This window comes from Phasianus colchicus, chromosome 1, assembly GCF_987193195.1.
Source record: "Phasianus colchicus chromosome 1, bPhaCol1.hap1.1, whole genome shotgun sequence".
Classification (NCBI taxonomy): domain Eukaryota; kingdom Metazoa; phylum Chordata; class Aves; order Galliformes; family Phasianidae; genus Phasianus; species Phasianus colchicus.
Genome location: NC_143436.1, coordinates 104,481,970 through 104,505,618, shown reverse-complemented (window position 1 = coordinate 104,505,618; position 23,649 = coordinate 104,481,970). Strand labels below are relative to the sequence as shown.

Sequence of the window (23,649 nt, the reverse complement as noted above, 5' to 3'; positions counted from 1 at the left end):
AAATTAATTTTGTCTGTTCAGTGTATGTTCATAATGTACGTTCAGCCTGATTTAATGATTTGGGTAGTGTAGTAAATGTGTTGTAGTGCTTTGTGTATTTTGTAAGGGCTTGGTTTACAGTTTCTCATAAAGTTCTGCCAAGCGAAGTTTTATGGCTTATTCATACCTGCCCTTAGGATTTTTAAAGCTACCGTAAATAATTCAAAGGAATGCAATCCATTTTATGCTGAAAATTAGGCATCTGTGAAGTAAAACCTGAATAAGAATTTATGTTATATAAGGTGGTGGTCATGTTGTGTGTTGGTTTTGCAGTGCTCATCTCCCACATGCTGCAAAAGAAATGGTTAAAGCTATATATACTTTTTTTTGCTACCTCAAAGAACTTCTTTTTTTTTTTTTTTTTTCCCAATGGTAGGCATCTGGAAAAACTGAAATTTCTTAATTGTCTCCTTCACCCATAATCCAGGCAATCCTGAAAAGCTTTTAAAACCAGCCATTTTTTCCTAATGGTGAAAACAGCATAGTATATGTGACTCCTATGCTGAATTGTTTCCAGGTGAGACACCATGCTTTTAATTGTCTGTTTTGTTCAAGCATTCAGGGAATAAAAGTAGCAGAGATTAATAAAACTTCTCTGCTGAGTACCTTTACAAAGATTCTCACTTGACATGGAGGAGCTGTGCATTTAGTTTCTTTCACTTTTTAGCTCATTTTGTACATCTGTGACTCAAGTGGTACAAAGATGACAATGCATGGTTTTACCTACTGCAAGTTAACATCAATGGAAATTCCCTGGAGTGTTGTCATTAAATCAGTCTGTGCGTTTAAATTGGCCACAGTCATTTAGTGCCCTGACCTGCTGCAGCAGCACAGTCTCCTCCTGGTATGTTATGCTGTTACCTTGGCAGAAGCTACACAGGCCAGACAGACAATTTGTCTACTTGTGGCAAATAGTTACGAAAAATTCCTGAGTTAAACAGCAACATGTAGCAAGTAACTGTAGTAGGCAAGAAGTGATGAGTTTACAAGAGTCGGTATAATAATTTTAAAAGCCAAATCTTATGGGCTTTTGTCATTTCTGTACTTGAAAATTTATCTTGCCTACTTTAGGTGTAACTATGACCAACTCCAATTGACTCCCTTCTTTGGGTCTATGTATCACAGAGCAATTGGAGACTTTGTCCAGGCAAGAGCCATGAAGCAATGTTTTGGTTGTAATATGGGATTGCAAATGGTGTGGCAGCAAACATGCAAAACATGAAATCCCATGTCTTCTCTTTACATCTCCCTTCTTCCCTCTTGCCCTTCTGTTTCCTCTGCTCATTCCTTCTCTGTCTCACGTGTGCATATATCCAGAAAATGCACTTGGAAATAGAACAGGAAAGACAATCCTTTGGGGAGTTTGGTTGTCAGGGTTGTGCATTTCTTCCCACTGCATGATTAGGGAAATCAGAGCATCTTGTTTACTTTTTATCAATCTTTCTTATTTACAAATCCGACTAATTTTTCAGTCTGTTTGGCATTTGAACTACCTCTGGAAGAAAGGAACTGAGCTCTGACATGGAGAATATTTGATGAAGCTAGAAGATGAAAGTGGTGATGTCAATGAGTTGCTTCTTCCCGTTTCATAGACTCAGAATGGCCAGGGTTGGAAGGGACCTCAAGGATCATGAATCTCCAACTCCCCCACCACAGGCAGGGCTACCAACCTCCACATTTAATGCTAGACCAGGCTGCTCAGGGCCCCATCCAACCTGGCCTTGAACACCTCCAGGGATGGAGCATCCACAACCTCTTTGGGCAGCCTGTTCCAGCACCTCACCACTCTCTCTGTAAAGAACGTCCACCTGACATCCAACCTAAATCTACTCTCCTTGAACTTAAAACCATTTCCCCTCATCCTGCCATTATCTACTCTTGTAAAGAGTTGACTCCCCTCCTGTTTATAGTCTCCCATTAGAAGGGCTGCAATGAGGTCACCCCATTTCAGGAAGAGATTTCTGTTTTGCTTCTCTACAGGACCTCAGCAGTCAGACCTTCTGCCTCGTGTGTTGTGCATCTTTCCTGTGAGTGCATGTGCAGCGAGGCGGGCTCCTGTATGTGGATTGCACCTCTGCTGCTGTGGCATAGAGCTCCTCTCCAGCATCCTCATGGGACCAGCAAGAGCTGCAGACCTCAGGGGGGGATAGGCCCGCCCTGCTGGCTGGTTGTGCACACTTGCTGGTGTAGGACTGCAAGGGCTTTAGGAATGAGATTCCTACTGCTTCTTAAACCCTTCAATTTCTACAGGTTCACTCATAATTTAGCTAGTGTGCCATGCCATTTTGTGTCTTGTCCATTCTTTCCTCCTTCCATCACTTCTACTGTTAGTGTTGTCTTGCAGTGTTGAGTGAAAAATCAGTAGCTTAACTGGAACCGGTTCTGGGCCTATGTATTTAGAATGTAGAAATAGGATATCTGGAGTCCTGAAGGTTTTGGTATTGTAAAGCTAAAAATGGTGACATCGATCAAGAAAAAGGAAGGTGCTGATGCTAAATTCTTTGTTGGAAATAGTCACTGGAGGAAAAACAAAATTACATTTTGTCTCTGTTGAGTATTCATCTGTTTTCAAGCTATCATATTACTCGCATTAAAATAAACAACAATGAATTCTCTTCTGTGTAAGCTCTTTCATTAAGTTGGAAAGTCAATTTCTAAAATACCTGTGAGAAGTCCGCCAATGGGAATCTCCTAAATGATTCTTGGGAGAAAAAAAAAAACAAAACTAATTGCATCCACTCCTGAAGCACTAGTAAAGCTGAACTAGATCTGAAACTAACAAAGGGTCTGGACTGCAGATTCTGACTTAGAAAGAGGAAATTACTTGCTTTTGGATGGATAAACTAGATTTCCCTTTTTCTGTGCTGTGCCAACAGGCTGTCTATACCCCTGAAATGTTCAGGAAATGGAACTTCGTGCCAGTGGAGCAAAATTTGCTTTGAAGGGAGTTTGGCCATCTGTGACACAAGAGCAGGAAGGGATGCAACCAGAGACAGTGTTCTCCTTGACTATCCTAATACAAATTGTTCTTAATTGTGGGTCAGTGAGCTAATATATACACAAGAAGTTACAAACTTGCTTATTATTAATTGCCCTCCTCCCCAGATTAACTTCAATAGAGATAAACAGCAGTTGTTGAAATAGGTGACTTGATATCATAAGAATTGTCCATTGCCAAATTGGTATTTTAAAGAAATGGAGTTAATGTAGGGGAAATGGTGGGGAAGGTGTTCTGATTTTTGAAAACCAGTACTTCAGCTAATTGGTCAGAAGTTCATATCTCCTCAATGTTTGTAGTTAGAAACTGGAATAAAAAAGCATCTTATACCTGTTATAAAACACTTCTCAAAATGCTATTGGTTTTAAAACAGCTGATACTAATGGTACAGCTTATCTAAGAACTTCTGTTTTTGTAAGTATTTTCATGATAAAACTTAATTGCTTTTCTTTATAAATTTAAGGCACCATCAAGTAATAGGCATAATATTACTGCTTATGCTGAATATCTTTTGAAGTATGTTGTCCTATTAGGATATTCTGAATGTGATCAGCATATTCAGTATGCTGTTAGCATATTGTGTGTTACATCCTTACATTAATTGTTTTTGTCTCTCATGTAGACAATTTCTTAACACTGAGATAATCACAATGTCTCTTAATAGCATTTTTTCCTTTTTAATGTGGATGTTGTTAAAATAAAATTCAGAAAGCATAAGAACACAGGAGTGTTAACAACTCTAGAAAGTGTTCTAAATGTTGGATTTCTTCTTAGGACAAGAAATTTCAATGGAATTGATGAAACAGCGTGTTGCGTTGAGGGGTAATTGCAGTGATGCTGAGTTGGCAAATCTAATCACTGTTTCAGTGTAAAGTCTTAACAGAAATGATGGATGAGACTATGGGCGGAGAGAATTAATCTAATTGAGGAAGTGATGAGTAGGATATATCCATGCTTTTGTGACCCCTTATGAGAGCAGTTTGCTAGCTGTGCAAACCGCCTATGAGATTTACATGAATGTCTAACCTTTTTTAGGAGTTTAATGGCATCAAACTTGGATATTTAATAAATAGTAGACTTTGAGAGAGGGATGTTGCTTTTAAGACCTCAAAAAACAAAGTTTTTTCTTTAAGTAATAAGCAAAAGTGTTTTAAGGAAAAATGTTGTCACTTGTCCAACACTGAAATGTTGGAGCAAAAGCTTCCCTGTATACATTTGTGTAGTAAGCAACTCAATAAACTGTTCTGGCATTTCTCTTAGATGTTCTGAAAAGTTCTTGTGACGTAAAGGTGTATACCATTCTATCATAAACAGTGTGCTGTGTATTCTTTGGGAAAAAATATTTGGAAATGAGAAATTTGCATCTGGGTTTTTCAGCATGTATTGTCACACCAGGATAGCTGTGTGCCAATGGATTCATAACTGGATATTCCTCCATAAAGTTAGCCAGCAGTTCCTGCTCTCCTTTACCTTTCAGTGATGGAGGTTGTTACTGTGGTCTACACTAGAAATATGAAATCAGTATTAGGATGCTTTGTGGAAAGTTAAGAATTCCAGTTCTTGTGAGGCTGTGCTATTACAAATGCCGTGTAGTAGAGCATTTTCTGTAGTAAACACTTTTTTTCTCCACATTTTAAGAAAGGCTACATACATACTTCCGAATATATGGATGGAAACAGTAAATACTTTTCTATTTTGCTGACAGAAGATATTTCTAATCTTGAATGTTTTTGGCTCTCATTGCATGATAACATGCCATTTCTTCACATGGCACACTCTGTTTTTATCGCTGCTGAGAAAAAATAGCAGTGAAATTGTGACTTGAGTGAAAAAGAAAAGGTTAAAACAGTAAAATGCTGACCTGGTGAAGAGCTTGGTCTGGCTGCGTGAGTGAAGGGGATCCCCTCAGCAGAAGGTCTGGCTGCTTGCAGAAGCTGCTGGTGATAGGTGCATTTAGAAAAGTTAAGGTGGAATGTTCTCTGAAAAATGTTAGGCAACATCTTAAATTGAGCATCCAGGGTGCCTATGTGCTTCTGGCATTTTTTGTTTGCTTTCCCAATTGTAAAACAAAGATGTTCTTGAAGTTTGGGCCTGTAGTTACCATGTGAGGGTACTGAGGTGAAGAATTCCACAGACAAAGCACATACTTATTTGGTTCATAGTACCTATGAACCATAGAGTACCTCAGATAAGCTGTAAGATAGCAGGTTAGATAAAAAGACATTGAACAGTCCCTTCTAATTATAACTGAGGTTTTGCAGAAAGAAGTGTTTTGTAACAAATCCAGGGTTTCCTGCTGATTCTCAGGCTGGCTGAAATAGGGCCACACAGACAACCTTCACCCTGTCGTCTTCCATCACATTCAGTCTTAATGATCTTCTACTGTCAGGATTTTGAATTTATTATTTATTAAATGTCAGAAGGCTCTGTGATCCTGATGGATTTTATGTGTTTGTAAACACATTTTTAGTTTTGAGTTTCTCTGCTTTTTTTTTAAGATGTTCTGTTTAAAAATGAGATTGAAAGATCTTTAGTGCAAATTCTTATTCTTTCTACTAGAATTAATTAATGCAGGCAATTTTTTGTTATCATTGTTATGTGTAAAGGTAAAAAAAAAAACATACTGTAAAATCAGGAAGATGAGAGACATTAAGAAACACTTAATTCTGTTGTTCGGTAAAGTCTTAAGAATTCAAAAGCAGCTTGTGTAACACTGTGAAATAGCTTAGTTCATTTTTTATTTTTTTTTTCTGTTAGGATATGTGAAAATATACATAATTGCAAATCCAAGAGTAAGGAAAAACAAAAGGGAAAATGGAAAATAATTAGAAATTACAAAATGAATGCTGCAAAAATGCTAAACAGTGTGAATCTCTCATTATGACTTGGTATACGGTAGAAGATGCCCATCTGAATTCTTAAAATTTTAACTGTACCTGAAAAAGTGTTCATACATGCCCAAATGTAACATCGTTTCTTCATGTTGTGAGATATCTAATCTATTTGCATAGTTTAATCCAGGCCTAATGAAAATAGCTAAGGGAGTTTTAAGCAGTTTCTGCTTTTGGGGTCACTTACCAGGCAGAGCAGAAACATTATGGCTAAGGTACTTTGTGGGTTAGACTTCTGATTCTGTAGATCACTGTAATTTTTCAGGCTTCAATGCCAATAAGCCTTTAAAAGATACGTTGACATAACCCCTTTCTTTCCTGGAACTGTGCCTGATCTCATGGCTACGTCACGATTTAGTTCCTGTCCTGCTGTTTCCCCCCACGTTGTCCCAGGGAAAAAGACATTTTTGGTGTAACTCCCTCCTCCTATACTTTCAAGGTGAATGCTGAAATCTTCATTTTGTGCTTGGTTTTGACTTTCCCTCATCTACACTAAAGCAAAGTTACTCTTGTTCACATTTACTCCTCCGGTGCTCAGTTTCACACAGCTAATATACTCACTTTTACCTTGAAGTCAACTAGTGCACCAAAGTTAAATATTAGAAAGTACAGTGATGTGAGCACTCATGTTCCTAAGTGCACCCTTGGCTTAATTTTTAGCTTTACGTAGTTCCTGTGTTGAGTCATATGTTTAATTAGTGGCACTGTTCAGAAGAATGCAGTGTATGCAGTGGTAGGTTCAAACCTGGTTTGTGAGAAAAGTCATCCTTCAGTCAGAGGAATGCATGCTTTGGATAAATGCTAGGTGGAAAATGCCCAAACCTTTGATGTGCATGTTGTGAAGAAATTTGGTTCCTTGCCTGTTAGCTTTCTAATTTGCTTTTAATCAAAAGCCTGGTAATTAGGGCAGATCAAGTGCACTCATTTTGTTTGGATTCCAAGCATTTCTCATACTCTTCTGTGTTCCTGTTTTGTGTTTTCTGTGAAGATGGGTGAGGTTCGCAGCTGGATCTATTTCCAAACTCTGCATCTTTCCTATATACTGGAATGCATATCTGTGTTTATCATTAATCTTCTGGTAGAAGCAAAGTTGTACACAGGCTGAATACTTGAAAATCTAGTCCTGTCTCATGTTTCCTGAAGTTCATTTGAGAAGACCTGAAGAGGCTATAGAGAAGCACGGGATGGTGGCACCCACAGCTGTCAAAGTTATGGATTTATAAATTACTCTCAGCTTCCTTTGCTGGGCTGGAAGAGCACAGGCAGCAGCTTATGTGCAGAAGTTGTCTGTCCTGTATTAATTCCTGTGGCTGTCTAGAGCCAACATAACATCTCTACAACTGCCTGAAAGGAGGCTGTGACGAGGTGGGAGTCAGCCTCTTCTCCCAGGTAGCAGTGATAGCATGAGAGGAGTGGCCTCAAGCTGCACCAGTGGAGGCTCAGATTGGATATTAGAAAACATTTATTCTCAGAAAGAGCAGTGGCACGGGCTGCCCAGGGAGGTGGTGGAGTTACGGTCCCTGGAGGTGTTTAAGGAAAGGGTAGATGTAGTACTTATGGACATTGTTTAGTGGGCAGTATTGGTGGTAGGTGGATGGTTGGATTGGATGATCTTAATGTATCTTTTCCAACCTTAATGAATCTGTGATTCTTGTTACTCAGTTTTGATGGCTAAAAAAAAAAACAACAGTGCAGATGGAATCTATTTGCGTTCAAATAGTTTCAAAAGTGTAGCGAATGCTAGTCTTTTCAGATTTCAAAACATCTGTCTTTCACACCTTTTCATTCCTTTTTCACCTAGTGATGAAGTATGTTCAAGTTGTTATTTGGCAAAATCATGCTTTAAGTATGTCCAAATGGATGAGAGTTTATTGCAAACAAAGGTGTGAGGCACTTCCCCAAACTACTAATTAGTTCTTTGTTCTTTGTTATTGGCAATTGAAAGCTTTGCCAAATTTTTGTCTGAAGATAATAATTACAGACAGAAATCTCTTCTTAAAACACAGCTTGTGCTGCAGTCCCATGAGTCCTAAAGCACAGTTGGAAAGAAAACTAATTGCTCTCTTTATTTGTATTCTGTTTTTGTCCCCATTGTAAGGACATTGTATGGAATACTAAAATCAAACCTTCATCTTCTGTTTCTCATTTTTTGATCAGCAAGTGAACATAATTCATTTTCATTTGTTTCCTTTTACCAGCCTTTCAGTTTTGTCTTCAAGAAGAAATAGGAATATGCTCAATTCTGAGTGAAGTGAATAAACGATATGTTGGTGTCAGTTCTTACTGAAGTGATGGATTAAGTAAAGAAAGTTATTAGATATGCATAAACAGAACTGTGCTTTAAGCACAGTTTGTAACTATGTGCCTAGATACGTACTGGCAGTAGCTGTACAGTGGTATGTCTTCTAGAAACAGAAATATGCCCATTGGTATGTTTTTATTTATATCAGTGTTGGAAATGGAACTTGCTACCTCCTAGGGCTGCCTGAAACTCCAGTGCCTCTGCTGCATCAGAAATAGTGCTACAACTGCCAAACTTGAAGTAATGTCTTTCATCACACATAGGAATGTAGATGATTCCTTTTAACAACCCACTGCACTGTTTTGATGCTTGAAGGAAGTATTATTACCATGATAAAGGAATGAATTTTAATATCCCATACGTGGGGAGATAGGAAATGGTGCTGCCTGGTCTGCCAGAAGTCTCTGCTGACAGCAGAAAGAGGTACAGTAATGTTCTGTATGAAAATAGCAAATATTTTCATGTCTGTGTTCAAGCCTCAGAATTAACCTCCATTGTTTACTGCTGAACTGTTAAATTCAAATGATGATAATATGGCTTTACAAATCTGTGAACTTGTCAGCGTATCAAGAAATATTTTTTGAGCAGTTCTGTCACCAGTTCCACTTAAGTTAAGGCAAAATGTTGACAGTGTCTTTTAAAAGGAACACATCAGTCTGTAGTGCTAATAAAACCCTGCCTGGAATGGCGTCGAGGGAATATATGGAAATGTTGTTAAGATACTGCAAAGAAGAAACAATACTGAGACTTGTAAAGCAAAGAAGGTAAAATGCAATAATGGGAATTAAGCACACCTGCTACATGTGTTAAAACTCAAAGATTTCTGAGAAAAATACCAGCATCCATGTTCATCTTGTAGTAAGCTTCTGTTGGAAGAAGGTGGATGCCAAGGTGAGAGGTGTGCAAACACTGTGAGACACTATGTCTGGGAAACAGCACTGTGCAGGTGCTGATGGAGAAATGTGAAATGGTACAGGAGCATGAAGTATGACATGGAGAAACAGAGCTTTATGCAATGTGCAGCAGGGAGGTTTTGGCACCATTTGGAAAGTAGACACGTCGGTCCAAAAGCTGAAGTATAACTTCACTCCTCTGTTGTTCCTCTTTGTGTTCTTTGAGGAAGACCCAGGATAGTAACAATGATGAAGTCCAAAGAAATAAAACCAAGGATAATTATTCTTGTTGTGTTACAGGAGGTGTAGTACCTTTCATAATACTAGAAATGCCAACTCCAGCTCCTGTCTTTGTGACAGAGGTTTTTTTTTGTGACATCAGGATTTAGCATTGTTTATAGATACTAAACCTATCTTGAAGGATAAGGCTCAGTGTCCCTTTACTGGCAAACACTGGGATTCATCCTCCTCACCAGTGGACCCTGGCCCCTGAAGAGTGATCTTAAGCCATTCACACATTTTTTTTTCTTGTGCATGTTGTGACTATTACTTCTTAGAAGATGTTATTTTCTGCTTGCACTGCTGAGTGTGCATGCTGTGATTGAGTCTTAGGAACGCGTGAATTAGAGTACTTGCATTGATTTCTAATGTAAACTGTTGTTTGTTGTTTTTTGTTTTTTTTTACTGTTAGAGCTCACTAGGGTATGTCCCTCGCTGTTTTATATTGGAGTGTTTTGGTCTGTGTTACTGTGTTGCATAGCTGAGCATAATACTAGTCCTGTTACTGTATTCAGTTTCACTGAAGGAGAATCCTATTGAGAAAGCGCGAAGCGCTTTTCCCCTTCCACTTTTCTTTGAACAGCAGGGCTAATAGGGAAGAGAAAACCTTGCAAAGCCCAATTTCAGGTATCCTATTTCTTCAAGTATATAGCAAGGCTTATGTTTCCATTTAGGTATCAAAATCAAGGGCAAGAGCACTTTTATTCTGTTTTTATTGTTCCTTTTTCTTGTAGCTTGTGCAGTAAAATAAATCCCGCAAAATACCATTTCTGTGATTTGAATCTTGCCTTATGTGTTGCTAGCACAGATGCAGTTTTTCTAGGAATGATCACAAATAGTATCAAAAAGATTCTAGCACAAAATATTTTTTTTTGGAAGATTTTTAGAATATTTTCGGGAGCCTGATCCTGTTAGCTTTGACTGTTGTAGTCTTCCATTATTTCTGCTTTAAAAAAAACAAAAAACAAACACAAACACTCACACACACACACACACACACACACACACAAAAACAACAACAATCTACTCTGATGTACAGTTCTTGCAGCGAGAGCAACTCATAAAGGGGATGCAGGTTGGGGCAACCTGTACTCATTTCCTTCTGATAAATTGCTAGAGAGGAAACCAGGGACTCCAGTGATGGTGAGCAGAAGCAACTGGTACATATAGAGAATTATCTTCTTATATCCTGCCTCCGTCACACCCCCCCTTAACACAAAAAAGCTTGGCCTTTATGCCGAGAGTTTCCAGTAGAATGCTGGAGACTGACATAGCTGAGTTAATTGCTTTTGTGTAGCTAAAAACACATGGTTATTGGATACATGCATACTTATTTTTGAAGTAGCTTTCCATGTGACTAATTGACTTTACTTTTTTTGTTGTTTTGTTTATTTGTTTGTTTCATTAGTGTGAGGTGTTGATTGATTGGACTGGAAGGTTGGTTTTTTTATCTGAGAGTAATCATTTATGTGAAAGGAAAATGAAAAGTAATTGCACTTTCTTAAAAGTGCATTGTGTTTGTTCCTGTATTTTTAGCTCAGATGAGAGAGACAGAAAGGAAAAGAAAGAAAAAGATAGTAGCTTTCTGTGAAGTTGAAAGGCATAGTCTGTCTGATGCTCTAGATCAAAATCTGGGTGCCTTATACTCAGTACATCTAGTTTGAATGTCTATAGGTAGACAAGACTAGAAGCTCCTTAGCTTGGAGATCAGAAACAGATATTAGAACTTAAAAATTGATCTCCCTTTGGCTATTCAAAGATTACGGTGTATGTTTTGGAATTATTTCATGCTCTGGAAAAGGTTGAATGTTTTGAAATGGAAACAGAAGAATTCTGTTGCTCAGAAAGGATTTACTAAGAACGAAGATGGTAATTTTGGAGATACTGAAATTAGAATGCCAGAGGAAGACCATATTGTAGAAATGCTGGAATTTCTAATTTAGTTCTTTGAAATGAAGAAACTAAGAGAAGAACCTGGTGATTTTGTCCCTTTTTCAGTCTTTCCCATGTAAACAGAAACAGGTAATCACTTTTTCAAACTCTTCTGCAATTTAGTTTTACTCTTTCCATTTTTGTAACCTGCCTAGGCTTCACTCAGTGGAAAGGTGAATTATTTAATCCTTTCCTGTGTTTTGAAAGGCCAGTTGTTTTGCAGGTGAGAAACAGAATGCATGCTTGTTTGTATAAAGTCTTAACTTATTCCTAGTAATCATGCTTGTGGCATACAAGATTCTTTTCGCTGTTTCCTAATTTCTTCCCAACACTTTTAAAAAGATCATTCTATCCTCTTTTTTGCTCTGAGTTTACTCTCAAAGCTGTACTAGATAACATATTGTAAAGTGAAACGTTACAGTCTTAGTCTTCAAAATGAAGTGAAGGAGGCAAGGTGTTAACATCAAATAAAAGGCTGTTCAAGCATATGTGATAACCATGAAAAAAAAGATGCAAAACCTCTTGTGTATGATGCTGATAAAAAATCACTGCGTGTTCGAATATTTAAGGATAATTTACTCATTAGCAGTGAATTTCAAGAAGAGGACAGATTAACAAATGTGAGACTTTCCTACAGCTGGTACTGGGTTAGGAAATCTTCCAAAAACAGCAATGGCAGTCAGTAAATGTATGTATTTTGGCCTATTGCCTGTATATCATTCAGAATTATGAGCAATCCTAATCTTGACGCATTAAGCCACCAAACATGTTTAATAACTCTCTGCAGTATTCCTCTTATTGCTGAAAACTGACTGAACTCCTGAGAATTTTATGTAGCTGCAAGAATTGTCCTTTAGGATCCTGTGACATATAATGAGATTTAGCCCAATAATTTGAGCTTTCTTCATGAGCTCAGAGGTGTGCTTACATTTCATACAATCATGGTTTGAGTTGGAAGGGACCTCAGAGATCATATAATTCCAACTCCCCTTCTGTGGGCAGGGTTGCCAACCACCAGCTCAGGTTGCCTAGGGCCCCATCTGATACGTGGCAGCTTAGTACTATAGGCCTTGCAGTGTAGCTTAGCTGAGCCTGCCATCCTGAGCAGCCACATCTACTGGCTGAGAGAGTGGCCTTATCAGGAAAACCCTACAGACTTCAGCATTTGGTCAATGCAGCTCTTGTACAGAGGGCCAAAACTGGAAGGCTATTCTCTCTTTCTGGATAATTAGGTCCTTAGTGTTGCTCCTGTGTCCATTGCATGCTTTGAGGTGCCTAAAGAATACAAAACCACAGAGAGAAGAGCTAGCGACAGTCAGCTGAGGAATGAATTGCAGCAGTGTGTCAGCTGTCCCCTCCCTCCCACAAAAAATGTGGACAATGTCTTTTCACTAAACCTTGTGGAAACTGCTTTGTCCACAACTCCCTTAATAGTGGCTTTTCTATTCACAGAATACTGTTGTAATAACAGAATGAAACAGTCATTTGTTGACAATTACAGGTCAGCTGGATGCTTGGTTTGTCGCTGAGCTGTCCTCTGAGGATGACAGGCAAAGTAGCCCACAGCATGTCTTTGAATTAGGTGTCTCCTGGGTGAGAAAATCCTGAGGAACTCTCTGCTTTCATCTGTGTATGAGCTGAGTGCATTTTGGGCTAATTTGGGCTTTTTTCAAACTACAAATTGATTTGTTGATGGCAGAGTGAAGCAAGCGTATTTGGAGTGTTATTCAGCTGTCAAAATACAGTATTGCTGATGAGAATTTTTTTTTCCATCCCTGTGTACAAAGAGGAGTTCCAGTCTGGTATCCTGCAAGTTTTCTCACAGCATTGCTAATGCTTTTTTTTCCCTCTGATTTCTCTTTCACTGAGACATTTCAGAGTCCCTGACTATCTATGTTGTTTTATTTAAAGGTGGAAGAGGGAGATGGGGAAACATCTTCCTGTCCTTACAGTGTAGCCATATAAAATGTCTCACTTAGCACTTTGGAATCATTATTGCTGACTCATCATAATAATTTTCTTTGTTTAGCGATGATAAGGTAGTAGAAGAACAACCAGAGGAAGATGAGGAGCTAACTGTTGTGGAAGATGAAGATGCTGATGACGATGACGATGATGATGGTGATGAAATTGAAGAGACAGAGGAAGAGTATGAGGAAGCAACAGAAAGAACTACCAGTATCGCAACCACTACTACCACAACTACAGAGTCCGTGGAAGAAGTCGTCAGAGGTAAATTCATGGGCAGTTAGCCTGTGGCTGGAAAACTGTTCCTACTGCTTTGTACATTTGCTCTTTATGACAAGAAATGTTCCAAATAGCAAAATACTCTTTTAAGTTTCAGCATCATTACGTTTCATCTGTAATTTGCAAGTTTAATCCCTTCCCTTTCTTCATTACAGGTATACTTTGGAAGTGTTTGGTCATTGTGTGTGGTTTGAATAGTAACTGAAGAAGTGCTTCTGTTGTTGTTTTTTTTCAGTTGAAGTAACATTCAATAACTTGACTGCCATGTGTAGCAGTTAACACAGAAAAGTTGTGTATGGGATGTTTTGCATTTGTTTCAGAATAGTGTGTCAGTTCAAAGCAGGAACTTGCACCTTTTACCCTACTCAATAGGCAAAGCAGCACAATATTTTTAAAGGCCACATTTCTCCTACAATATGTATTTAAATAAGTTGTTCTTACGTTACTATTTTTATAAGAAGATTAGAATATGATGTAAATATCTGTAAAATAGATAGTGCTTTTTTGCAGCACTTTCAGCTCTACCAGTAAGGGCTGGAGATGATGGCAGAAGATGAGATTAAAAAAAGAGAGAATTTGGGACTTGCAGAAAGCGAAGGCAAAATGAGACAAGGCAATAATCCATGGTAGTGTGCCTGACAGAGCAGGTAAGGAAAGAGGGAGCAGAGGGCTCCTGGCTGTGATTTCTCACATGTGCATGTGACAGAAGAGTGCCAAAGAGAAATGCCTTGCAAAAGGGAGACTTTCTTCATTTAGTTTTTCTATTCAGTGTCTGTGTAGGTAAGCTCTCTCATCAAAAGCATTAATGCTTTAGTAAAATGATTTGCAAAAATTTATTTCTAAGACTGGAGAAGCTGTCTTGTGTCTTTCTGTCTTGTATAACTGTCTGTTGAGTGTTTTGCTCAATTATTGGAGTGCCAGTTCAGTGAGAATGGAGTAGGAAGAGATTATATTTAAATCTTTAAACCAATTAAATACATTTCCATATGTGAGCTTTCACCACCTGGGAATAAAGTGCCCTGTTCTGAGTGGAAAATGAATATGGGGGGGGGGGGGAAGAAGAACACTTCATTTTAATGGGATTTTGGATGAGTGGAAATGAGGACAAATTAGGTAGAGCTTGTTTCTTTACTGAGGCTGACATTTCAAAGAGGTTAAGATGTTTAGCCTTCAGGAAAATAATATGTAATAATATGAATGTAAAATACAAAAAAGAAGAGGCAAACTATTGAAGCCACCTTTTAAAAATCCCTTAGAAATGTACGTGCTTGCTGGCTACAATGAAAAGCTATTGTTCTCTTTCTCCCAAGTCTAAAATTTCGCACCATGGTGACTGAGAAAAATACCTGCTGCTGCAGATGAGGTGAGGGCTGTCTGTTACCAATATAAATTCCCAGCATAGCTCTGTCCCAGCCCTTCTGACCTCCAGCCTTCCTGTGGCATGGAGAGTGCTGAGGCTGGCTCTGAGTGCATCCACCTGAGCTGCACCATGCAGAGTGCTTGTTTATGTCTCACAGAATTTATCATCTTAGCCCTTACTCCTACTTCTCTTGCTGTGCTTGAGAGAACACTCCCCTTAGGGCTCCGTGTCCTCCTGATGCTGCCAGCAGGTCCGTGCAGAAGCTTCTGCAGTAAGCATCCACCGTTCATGTGTCCTAGGATGCTCTTCACATACACTTTACAGCTAGTTTTATGTAGAGTTTATGAAGCTGTGGCTAGTACCATGTTATAGCATTAAAGAGCACAATGTGCAGATCTGTCCCATTTTAGAGGATTTGCTTTTCAACCTGAAATCAACAAAGACCAACTGTTCTAAAACCATAAATTAATGTCTAATTGAGTCCTTTCTCTCCCAAATCAATGGAATAACTGCCATCAGCCATAAATAATTGAAAAGCATAGTGTAATGTTATACTTTACAGACAACTAGGGCTACCGTAGAATCAGTTTGTCAGACAATTTTATTTCTGTACATACTTTAATGAATAGTGATCAAAATAGCAATAGTGCATCTATTTTGCAAACTTCTTTCCAGTGAAAAGGAAGTTACGATCTTATCTGGAGAGTGAGCAAGGTCAGGACAGGAGGACAGTCTTTTCATTCATTTTTTATAAGCTACAGTGTTTATTTAAAAATGTGAATAAACTTTTCCTAGCACAGTACTTGGCATTATTCGCTTTCCTGCCTTTCCTGAGGGACCATCCCTACTTCGCAGTTCATATGGAGCAGGGCAGCAGACTGAATTTGAACTTCCAGGTCTGCTCTTGCTGGAGTTGAGGTGTTAAATCTAGCTGATGGTTAGTCTGAGGTTGCAGGGAGTTAATAGAGATATGTATTTATCTCTGTTGGTCACTGGGACATGTTATCACTGAATTTGTGGTCAAGAGAGTGTGGCTTTTTTATAAAGCCCTCAAGAAATTGATAGCTCTTGATTCCACACAGGATGAAGGGAAATGGCCTCAAGTTGCACCAGGGTAAGTTTAGGTTGGATATCAGGAAAAACTTCTTTACAGAAAGGGTTGTTAAGTATTGGAATAGGCTCCCCAGGGAGGTGGTTGAGTCACTATCCCTGAATGTGTTTAAAAATCGCTTGGATGTGGTGCTCAGGGACATGATGTAGTGGAGAGTTGTTAGAATTAGGGTAGTATGGTTAGGTTGATGTTGAACTCGATGATCTTTAAGGTCTTTTCCAACCTCAGCAATTCTATGATTCTATATGGAGCGAAGGAGGTGTCTTTTTCTGGTGGCCAGGTGTAAGCAACAGAGCATTCTGCTGCTGTCCTGGCTGCATTGTGGATTTTGTGGTGCTGTTCCTGAGCCATCCAGGCTGCAGATGATTCTTACAGTGTGTGACTGAATAAGCAGTTGCTCTGCTCTCACATGGAATTGTTTGTGATTTTTTTTCTGCTCACCTTCAGCACAGTAGGTGATACGAAAAATCAGTATCTCTTGGCTCACAACAAAGAATAAGCAGTTTAGATGTAATGCTTCCTGTCAGCATAGCAGTCAGTCAGGTCTCATTTAAAGGAAGGCACTGGGGTCAGTGCAGCAGTCTGCAAAAACATTTGGCAGCTTTTTTGCATACTTATTAGCAAATGTGGAAGATTCGGCATAAACTTGGCCTGCCTACCCTAATATGTAGTGCTGCTCTTTAGCAATCAGTTTGGCATTCTCTAATTCTACTGAATTTTTTTAAACAGTTAGAAAACAATTTTATCACTGATGCTTGATGTGGTATTTTTTTACTATGTTTGCAATCTGAAGTTGCAAGCAGGAGATCATTTGCTGGCTTCCTAGCAAGAGAAAAGCAGCCTGATGTTTGTGTCATAGCTCCTACCTTTATTGATCAAGGGTATTTCTAGCATACTTCTCTCCTTTTTTTTTCCCCCCTGCAGATTTATGTGTCTGAAAGACTTGAAATCCACTCATTGACAGCATTTTAAAGGCAAGGGAGGTTAACCCTGGTGGCTAGACCCATTAGCTGTAAATTTGGGGATAATATTAAAAAATTTAATAGCATTAACCAGATTTGAAATGTTATTAACTTGCCTTTAAATACTTTAATACTTTCTTGTTTTTCATTTCCTTCAAGGCTGTGCAGTATGCTTTATTTGGAAAATGATAATGTGCGGTTGTATTCCATATTAAAAAACACTCACACATTGCTATCCAAATAGCACACATTAATTTAAGTCTGCTGCGTTTTATTATGAGATCTTCATTAAGAATGATAATCTACTGTAACATCTGAGCAGGATCTGATAAAATTAGCCTAATGGATTTGCATTAAAGTAACTGATAGCTTTTGGTTAGACGTTACAATTTAAAGCACCGCTATTCCACTGCAACATAATACTTCAAAATATATTGCAATTAAGGAGAAATCTTTTTTATGATTTACTAGTCTTGCTGATGGAAGAGCAATATATTATTAATATTTTGGGTCAAGGGCAAATGTGGTAAATAGTAAACACAGTAAGTCTTGCCTTATGTAAGGTCAGAAGACCGGAGTGTGGTTTTGCTTGAATTACATCCTGGTAGAAGAAATCCTCCAGGAGCCTGCTTCCCTTGATGGAATGTCTTTTTACTATATTGATGCAGATTTAAGTTTAGTATTTTGCTCTGCTGTGTAAAAAGACTGGAATGTGCTTTTGAGCTAATCCTCAGATTTTTCATGTCCTGCCATGTTCACATAATTATGTTGTTTTTGTGGCAACTATCTTTTTTGAAAAATATAGATAAATTCATGACATTTTATTGATCTACACTTAAAAACAAACTGGAGTTTTTGTTTGGGTTCTGGCCATCAAGAATAACTATTTGGCATCTTGGTTCGAAGTGTAATTGTTTTACACAAATAAAAAGAAAATATATTTTCATGTATTAGTTCCACATGAAAATTGTGAGGCATTATGTTCTAGCCAAGTGCATATCTATTTTTTTTTCAGATATCAAATATTCCCCTTTGGTAGATTAAGAATAAACATTAGAGAGAAAAATCCAGTCTTAATGGCTTGGGATGGGAAGTACAGTCTTCAATTTTAAGAAGGGCTATTTTCCAGGTCTGCTTTTGGAACTCTTAATTTTGCTTTTTCTTTAATTTTATCTATAGAAAGCATTTTAGTGGTTGTGTAACTAACGCACCAACTTTGTTACTAGAGCATGTGCCAGCTTCCCAGCTGTCTCATCCTAATTCCAAAAACCTCCTATGAAATTAGCTTTTGTCTTTGAATACTCAAACTAAAATTTGGCTGCCTTTTCTAAGTATATATTCAGCACGAGGAGGCTTTGTCTCAGTGAAATTATCTTTAAATATTCCCTTTGATTAATTCATTGAACAAAACAGCGTCATTCCATTTTGGTCTAAGAAAAACAGTGCACATTTATTCTTGTCTAATTTTTCTCAGCTAATTAAAGAAACTGAGACTAATAGAGATACATGTATATTAATATCTTCCAGCTATAGCTCTTGGTTCCTGGGCATGGAATCCAAAACTACTCCACTTATAATGTTATGTACTAGCATGTAGTAAAGTGGAGCATATACTTCATCATATGTATTTGAGTGATTTATTCCTTTATTCTCTCGTGCATTAATTGATTATGTTGTTCTTTAGTGGTAAAATGTAAAATATAAAACTGCGGTCCCTTTTACTCAAGCAGCTAAGTGAATCACTTGTTTGTGTGGGTATGAAGCACGGTTTGAACAGATACTAACATGGACAAAGCAAATATATAACCAGTGCTAGTGAGGTGGTTAACACCATCAGCATGATTTAGTTGTATGTATTTGCCATTATTAATGTTAAACTTGAAGGGCAGATAGTATGGAAAAGATCATAAAGGCTTTATAATTTCAGATTCTGTGGCTAAATTAAGGAATGTGTTATATTTTGCAAGCTTTCCAATACAGCATCAAGGTATAAGATTTTCAGAAGGTAAACTAAATACAGGACCCAGCTTCCAAGACAGGTCTAAATTACTAACTCCTCCTGTTTGTCCTTTTTTTCCCTTAAGTTACTTCAAATTTAATTTCCTGTTTAAGATTTGGAATAGACTGTACCAGCATTTAAATGAGCTTAGTTCTTAGATCACTTAGCTCTCTTAGATCTCTTAAGTTTTCTTAGCTCACTTAAACATCATGTAGAAACTCAAATCCTGCATACCAAGGAATCTTAATGATTGCAGTGAAAGAAATATGTAAATGGTTTTTTTTGTTGTTTTGTTTTGCTTTATTTTTCCTATTACAATCTTAAAGTGTATTGCATATTCTTCTATTGAAAATGTTGGTGTTCACAGAGAAGTGTTAGTCTCATGCAGAAAAAGAAAAAAAAAAAACAACAGGCCTGCAAGTGAGATTTTGAAATAAAGCAATTATTTGATTTTGATTTAAAATCAGTTTTTCTCAGGGAGCAAACAATTGACATGGCAATAAAAAATTCTAAGATGTCATTCAGAAGCATATTTTTTATTTTCCTTTGTAGAAATTGATCACCAAAAGTATATAGAATGTACATACATTTTAATTAGCTTTTCTACCAGCACTTTAGTGACTGAGTGCTATGGGTGTTCTTCACGTGAAGCCACTATAAATTAAGGCCCACAGACTTGAAAAATGTTGTTTCTTTCCCCTCAGGTACTGAAGCTTATCCATTTCTAGGGAAAAAATAACAGTTAGTGTTCATGTTGATTGTAAAAAAAAATATATATATATAGTTTTCAGTACATCACTTTATGTATTAATTTAAAATGTAATCAAACTTTGCCACAGAACTATCTTCTAGAAAGTGATCTCCCTGTTCCCTGAAACAGCCTTTTTTACATTGGGAAATCGGAATATGTTTAAGAAGCTCCTGATGAGGAAAATTGAATAATTCTCATCTGCTAATCTCCAAAATAACTTAAAATCTAATATTTTGGAGGGAAGAAATTGGCAATTGTAATCCTTGGTACAGTGCGCAGGGAAGGTGAGAAAAATTTTACTGTTGCAACAGGATGGTATGAAAACTGTAAGCATCTGAAAGCAAAGTTAGAGTGTAGACCAATTATAAGCCTGAATTGTGCCAAAGGTAATTATAACCAATTGTTTGGTTTCATGGAGCTAAAGGCAAAAAATGCATCTTTGGAAGGAAAGTATGAACCAGTTAAACAAAGCAAAGCTCACAGTTCTGTCCTTGATTTTAAAAAATTGTGATAACAAGTAAAATAGAATTATACAGTGGCAGAATGTATCTTATCTTTAATCGGTTTTCAGCAACAAAATTAGTATATGAAGCAAAGACAGCTTTTAATTTTTTGATGAATCATTTAGCAGTGTATGCTGCCTTGCTGCTAATATCTGTGAAAATACTGTACCTCATACATCATAGGCATTAATTGCTACACTTAGTTCCAGTAGATGGAAGAGAAACAGGGTATAGATGACAGTAATTTTTTCTTAGCCCAAGAAAGCCTCTTGAGGTTCGCGCTTCATTGCTCCATCTTCTCAGTTAGGGCAGTACAGCTGAAGATTAAATGTGGCTTCTTTAAATTGAGCACAAGTGATAGGGGTATGGAGAGGCATGGAAGGAGCATCTGTACCAACAACAGGAGCAATCAGGACCATTTCTCAAGCACTGAAGGTGGTTTGAAAATGCACTCTTCTGAAGCAGGGGTTAATGAATGATGCTCTGAACCCTTCACAGAGGGAAGGTGGTGACACAACTGGGGAAGGAATGACAGCAGTGACAGTTGCCTATACACAGCGACATGATTCCTTCAATTAGGGCAGTCATGAAACAGTTTACTGCTCCTGTTTATCTTCATGCAGGCCATAAACTGTTTGCACAGCATACTGTCTCTCTGGATGAAGTAATTTCCATTTAGGTCTCAGCAAAAGCAATCTGATTGCCTGTGTGGGCTGGATGGAAGGATGTGCCAAGGGCAGCCTTGTGGGAGAGGCAAGTCCCTGGCCACAGCACAGGGCTTCTGTCTTACTCTTCTTAATGCACTTACCCTGTGCTTGCCAGAATGCTTGTCCAAGTGCATCTTCACATGTAACACATGTATGACTGACTTCATATTCCAGAGAGCTAACTCCTTGTTATCACTGCCATTGGTTATTTGATGGATGGTTACCTTCACTTTTGCACATTATTTGTACGTGCGCAAAATCTGTTTCTATTTCTGAGAGCAGTAGGCACAGGAAATTTCAAGCTAAATCTATGAACCATTCCCATTTGATAACACTTAACAGTACAGAGTGAAATAAATCAGATTTTATAGCAGAACTATAAAAGTAGTAGGTGCTTATTGCGTATGTAGAGGTCAGTCCATAGTCAACTTGAATTAAGTCATTTCTAAAGAAAGACTGAGTGTTGAGACCTTTGCTTTTTGAAATGACATTTCCTGTCAGCAGACATTCTCTTGATTATACCTGTCTCTTTCATGTCGTGAGTCACTATTCATTTTTAATTGACACATGGCAGCTCTTCCAAGTCTGCTCAAAGTGTGCATGGTGTGAAGGTTTGACTGTATAATTGGATGGAAGGGCAAAATGTTATTCAAAAATAAATCTGAGGACTCACTTCTTTACTAAATGTGGTATATAGTTAATCTTATAGTTGTATAAAATTAATTGTAATTAATATTCTTGACAATTAAATTTGTTTTGCTTTTTTTTCTTAAAAATGGCTTGATACAGAACCGTAACATTTGTAGTACAGCTACAAATGCATATGTGGATCTTTTTCTCTCAGAGCTCCCTAATATTGATTCATAATATTGCCGTATTTGCATACCTAGAAATAAATTCACATATCTATAAATAAATCCATGAGTAAAATTATGTTATATATTTAAGTGCAGACAGACATTGGCTTCCAATGACAAATATAAAATCCATGCAGTAGGTAGCGACTCTCCCAGGGAGGGTTGCAGTGCCTGTTACTAGTCAGGACAGACTCTGCCAAGCAGAACTCTGTGTAGGCAGCATCGAGGTGCTGCACTGATATTTCTTCCTACCTTTCAACCCTTAGGCATCTGCCTTCCACGAAATTCAAATTTATGCAGGGAACTTAGATGCCTCTAGTGAACATGCTAGTTTGTGTGCTGATGCAGTGTGTGGGATGAAAGCAAATGAGGGATATATTGCTGTTTGATGCTATGCAGTTTTTATATGATGCATACATTGTATGTTGGAAGATAAGATTGTGGGGGCTTTGGGCTCTTTTTTTTTCTTTTTTTTTTCCCTGTTTGGAACGTTATTGGTAAAGGGCTTTATGCTTACTCCAAATTCCAAACTGCAGACAGAATTTCCTTTGTCTTCCTTTCATTTGAATGGTTTGATTTTCCCCTCAGGTTTTCATGTGTTGCAGAATATAGGCAACGACCGTGGTGGCTCATAAAGGAAAAAAAAAAAACAACTTTTTTTCTTAAAGTCTATTTTTTTTTCTGTCTATATTCACTGGGGATGAGATTTCCTCCTATGGATGGAGTAAAGCTGTGGCAGTAATTTTACGTATAAGAGCCCTCTAGATACGAATTACAAACCCTATACTGCGCAGGCTGCAAGAGGGGGTGGTTTCTTCAGCGGTGATTGTATATAAATTGGTGTCTGAGGAGGAATTCTTTTCCGGTATCACTCTTAGATATTTTATTTGCGTAGCTAAGTAACTGAGTTTGGGGGGTTGCATTGCCACAAGGAAGAAAGTGACTCACATGCTCTCAGATGCATCCTTCCATGCATATGGCTGAGGTATACCTTGGGCTGGAAGGAGCTCGTACTCTTGCGCAGCAAAGCCTAGACAGGCTGGTACTAAGTGGGCCTAGCAGGACGAATCTGAACTGTTCAAAATTTGCCTGCATCACCTCTGGGGTGGTTTTAGAGAAGAAGCATTGAAGTGCCTAGCAGTTCATGTTTCTTTTTCCCCCAGATGCCCCCTAGGTACACCCTGATCCTCACACAGGGATGTTGAGGTTGTACCTCGGCACACTGAATAGATAAAAGTACAGGCAGTGCTGTTTTCATACTAAATGTGGTTCCTCTGGGTCTCCTGTGACTAGAGGTGTGCTCTGAACAAGCCGAGACCGGTCCCTGCCGCGCAATGATCTCCCGCTGGTACTTTGACGTGGCCGAAGGAAAGTGCGCGCCCTTCTTTTACGGCGGCTGCGGTGGCAACCGGAACAACTTTGACTCAGAGGAGTACTGCATGGCGGTCTGCGGCAGCGTCCGTAAGTGCACTGCCAGCCCCTTGCTGCCTCTCTCCAACCGGCCCTGCTGCTTGGGAGCGGGCCTGGGCTCACACTAATCCCGCTCCTGCTGCCCTCGGTCTGTCCGTTTTATCTCTAGAGCTTGTTAGCTTCTCGCTAACCCGGCTTGGTAACAGGCGCCTTCTCTGCCCTCTAGACAATCCTGCACATAGCTGGCCAAAAGCCTAACACTTCTGTAGATGTAACCTTCTCACTCAGTTTTTCTTCATCTCCTGTCAACGCCTACTAACATTTCGTGAGTCCCTGTTTTTGCATGTGCAGTGTGTGTATGGGAAAAAACTGTAGGGAAGCCGCAGGTAAGTTTAAGAATGGCTCTTA

The 23,649-nt window shown here is 38.4% G+C and overlaps 1 protein-coding gene across 2 annotated transcripts in view; it reads left to right on the top strand.

Moving 5' to 3' along the window:
• The window catches only part of APP (amyloid beta precursor protein), a 202,401-nt gene that overhangs the window by 103,521 nt on the left and 75,231 nt on the right, over positions 1 to 23,649 (top strand). The window contains exons 6-7 of one of the 2 annotated variants that reach the window (XM_031612471.2): positions 13,364 to 13,566; positions 23,125 to 23,292. In XM_031612471.2, the coding sequence (XP_031468331.1) occupies positions 13,364 to 13,566; positions 23,125 to 23,292 (371 nt within the window). The remainder of the gene's footprint in view (positions 1 to 13,363; positions 13,567 to 23,124; positions 23,293 to 23,649) is intronic. The other variant, XM_090121406.1, reaches the window with a different exon arrangement.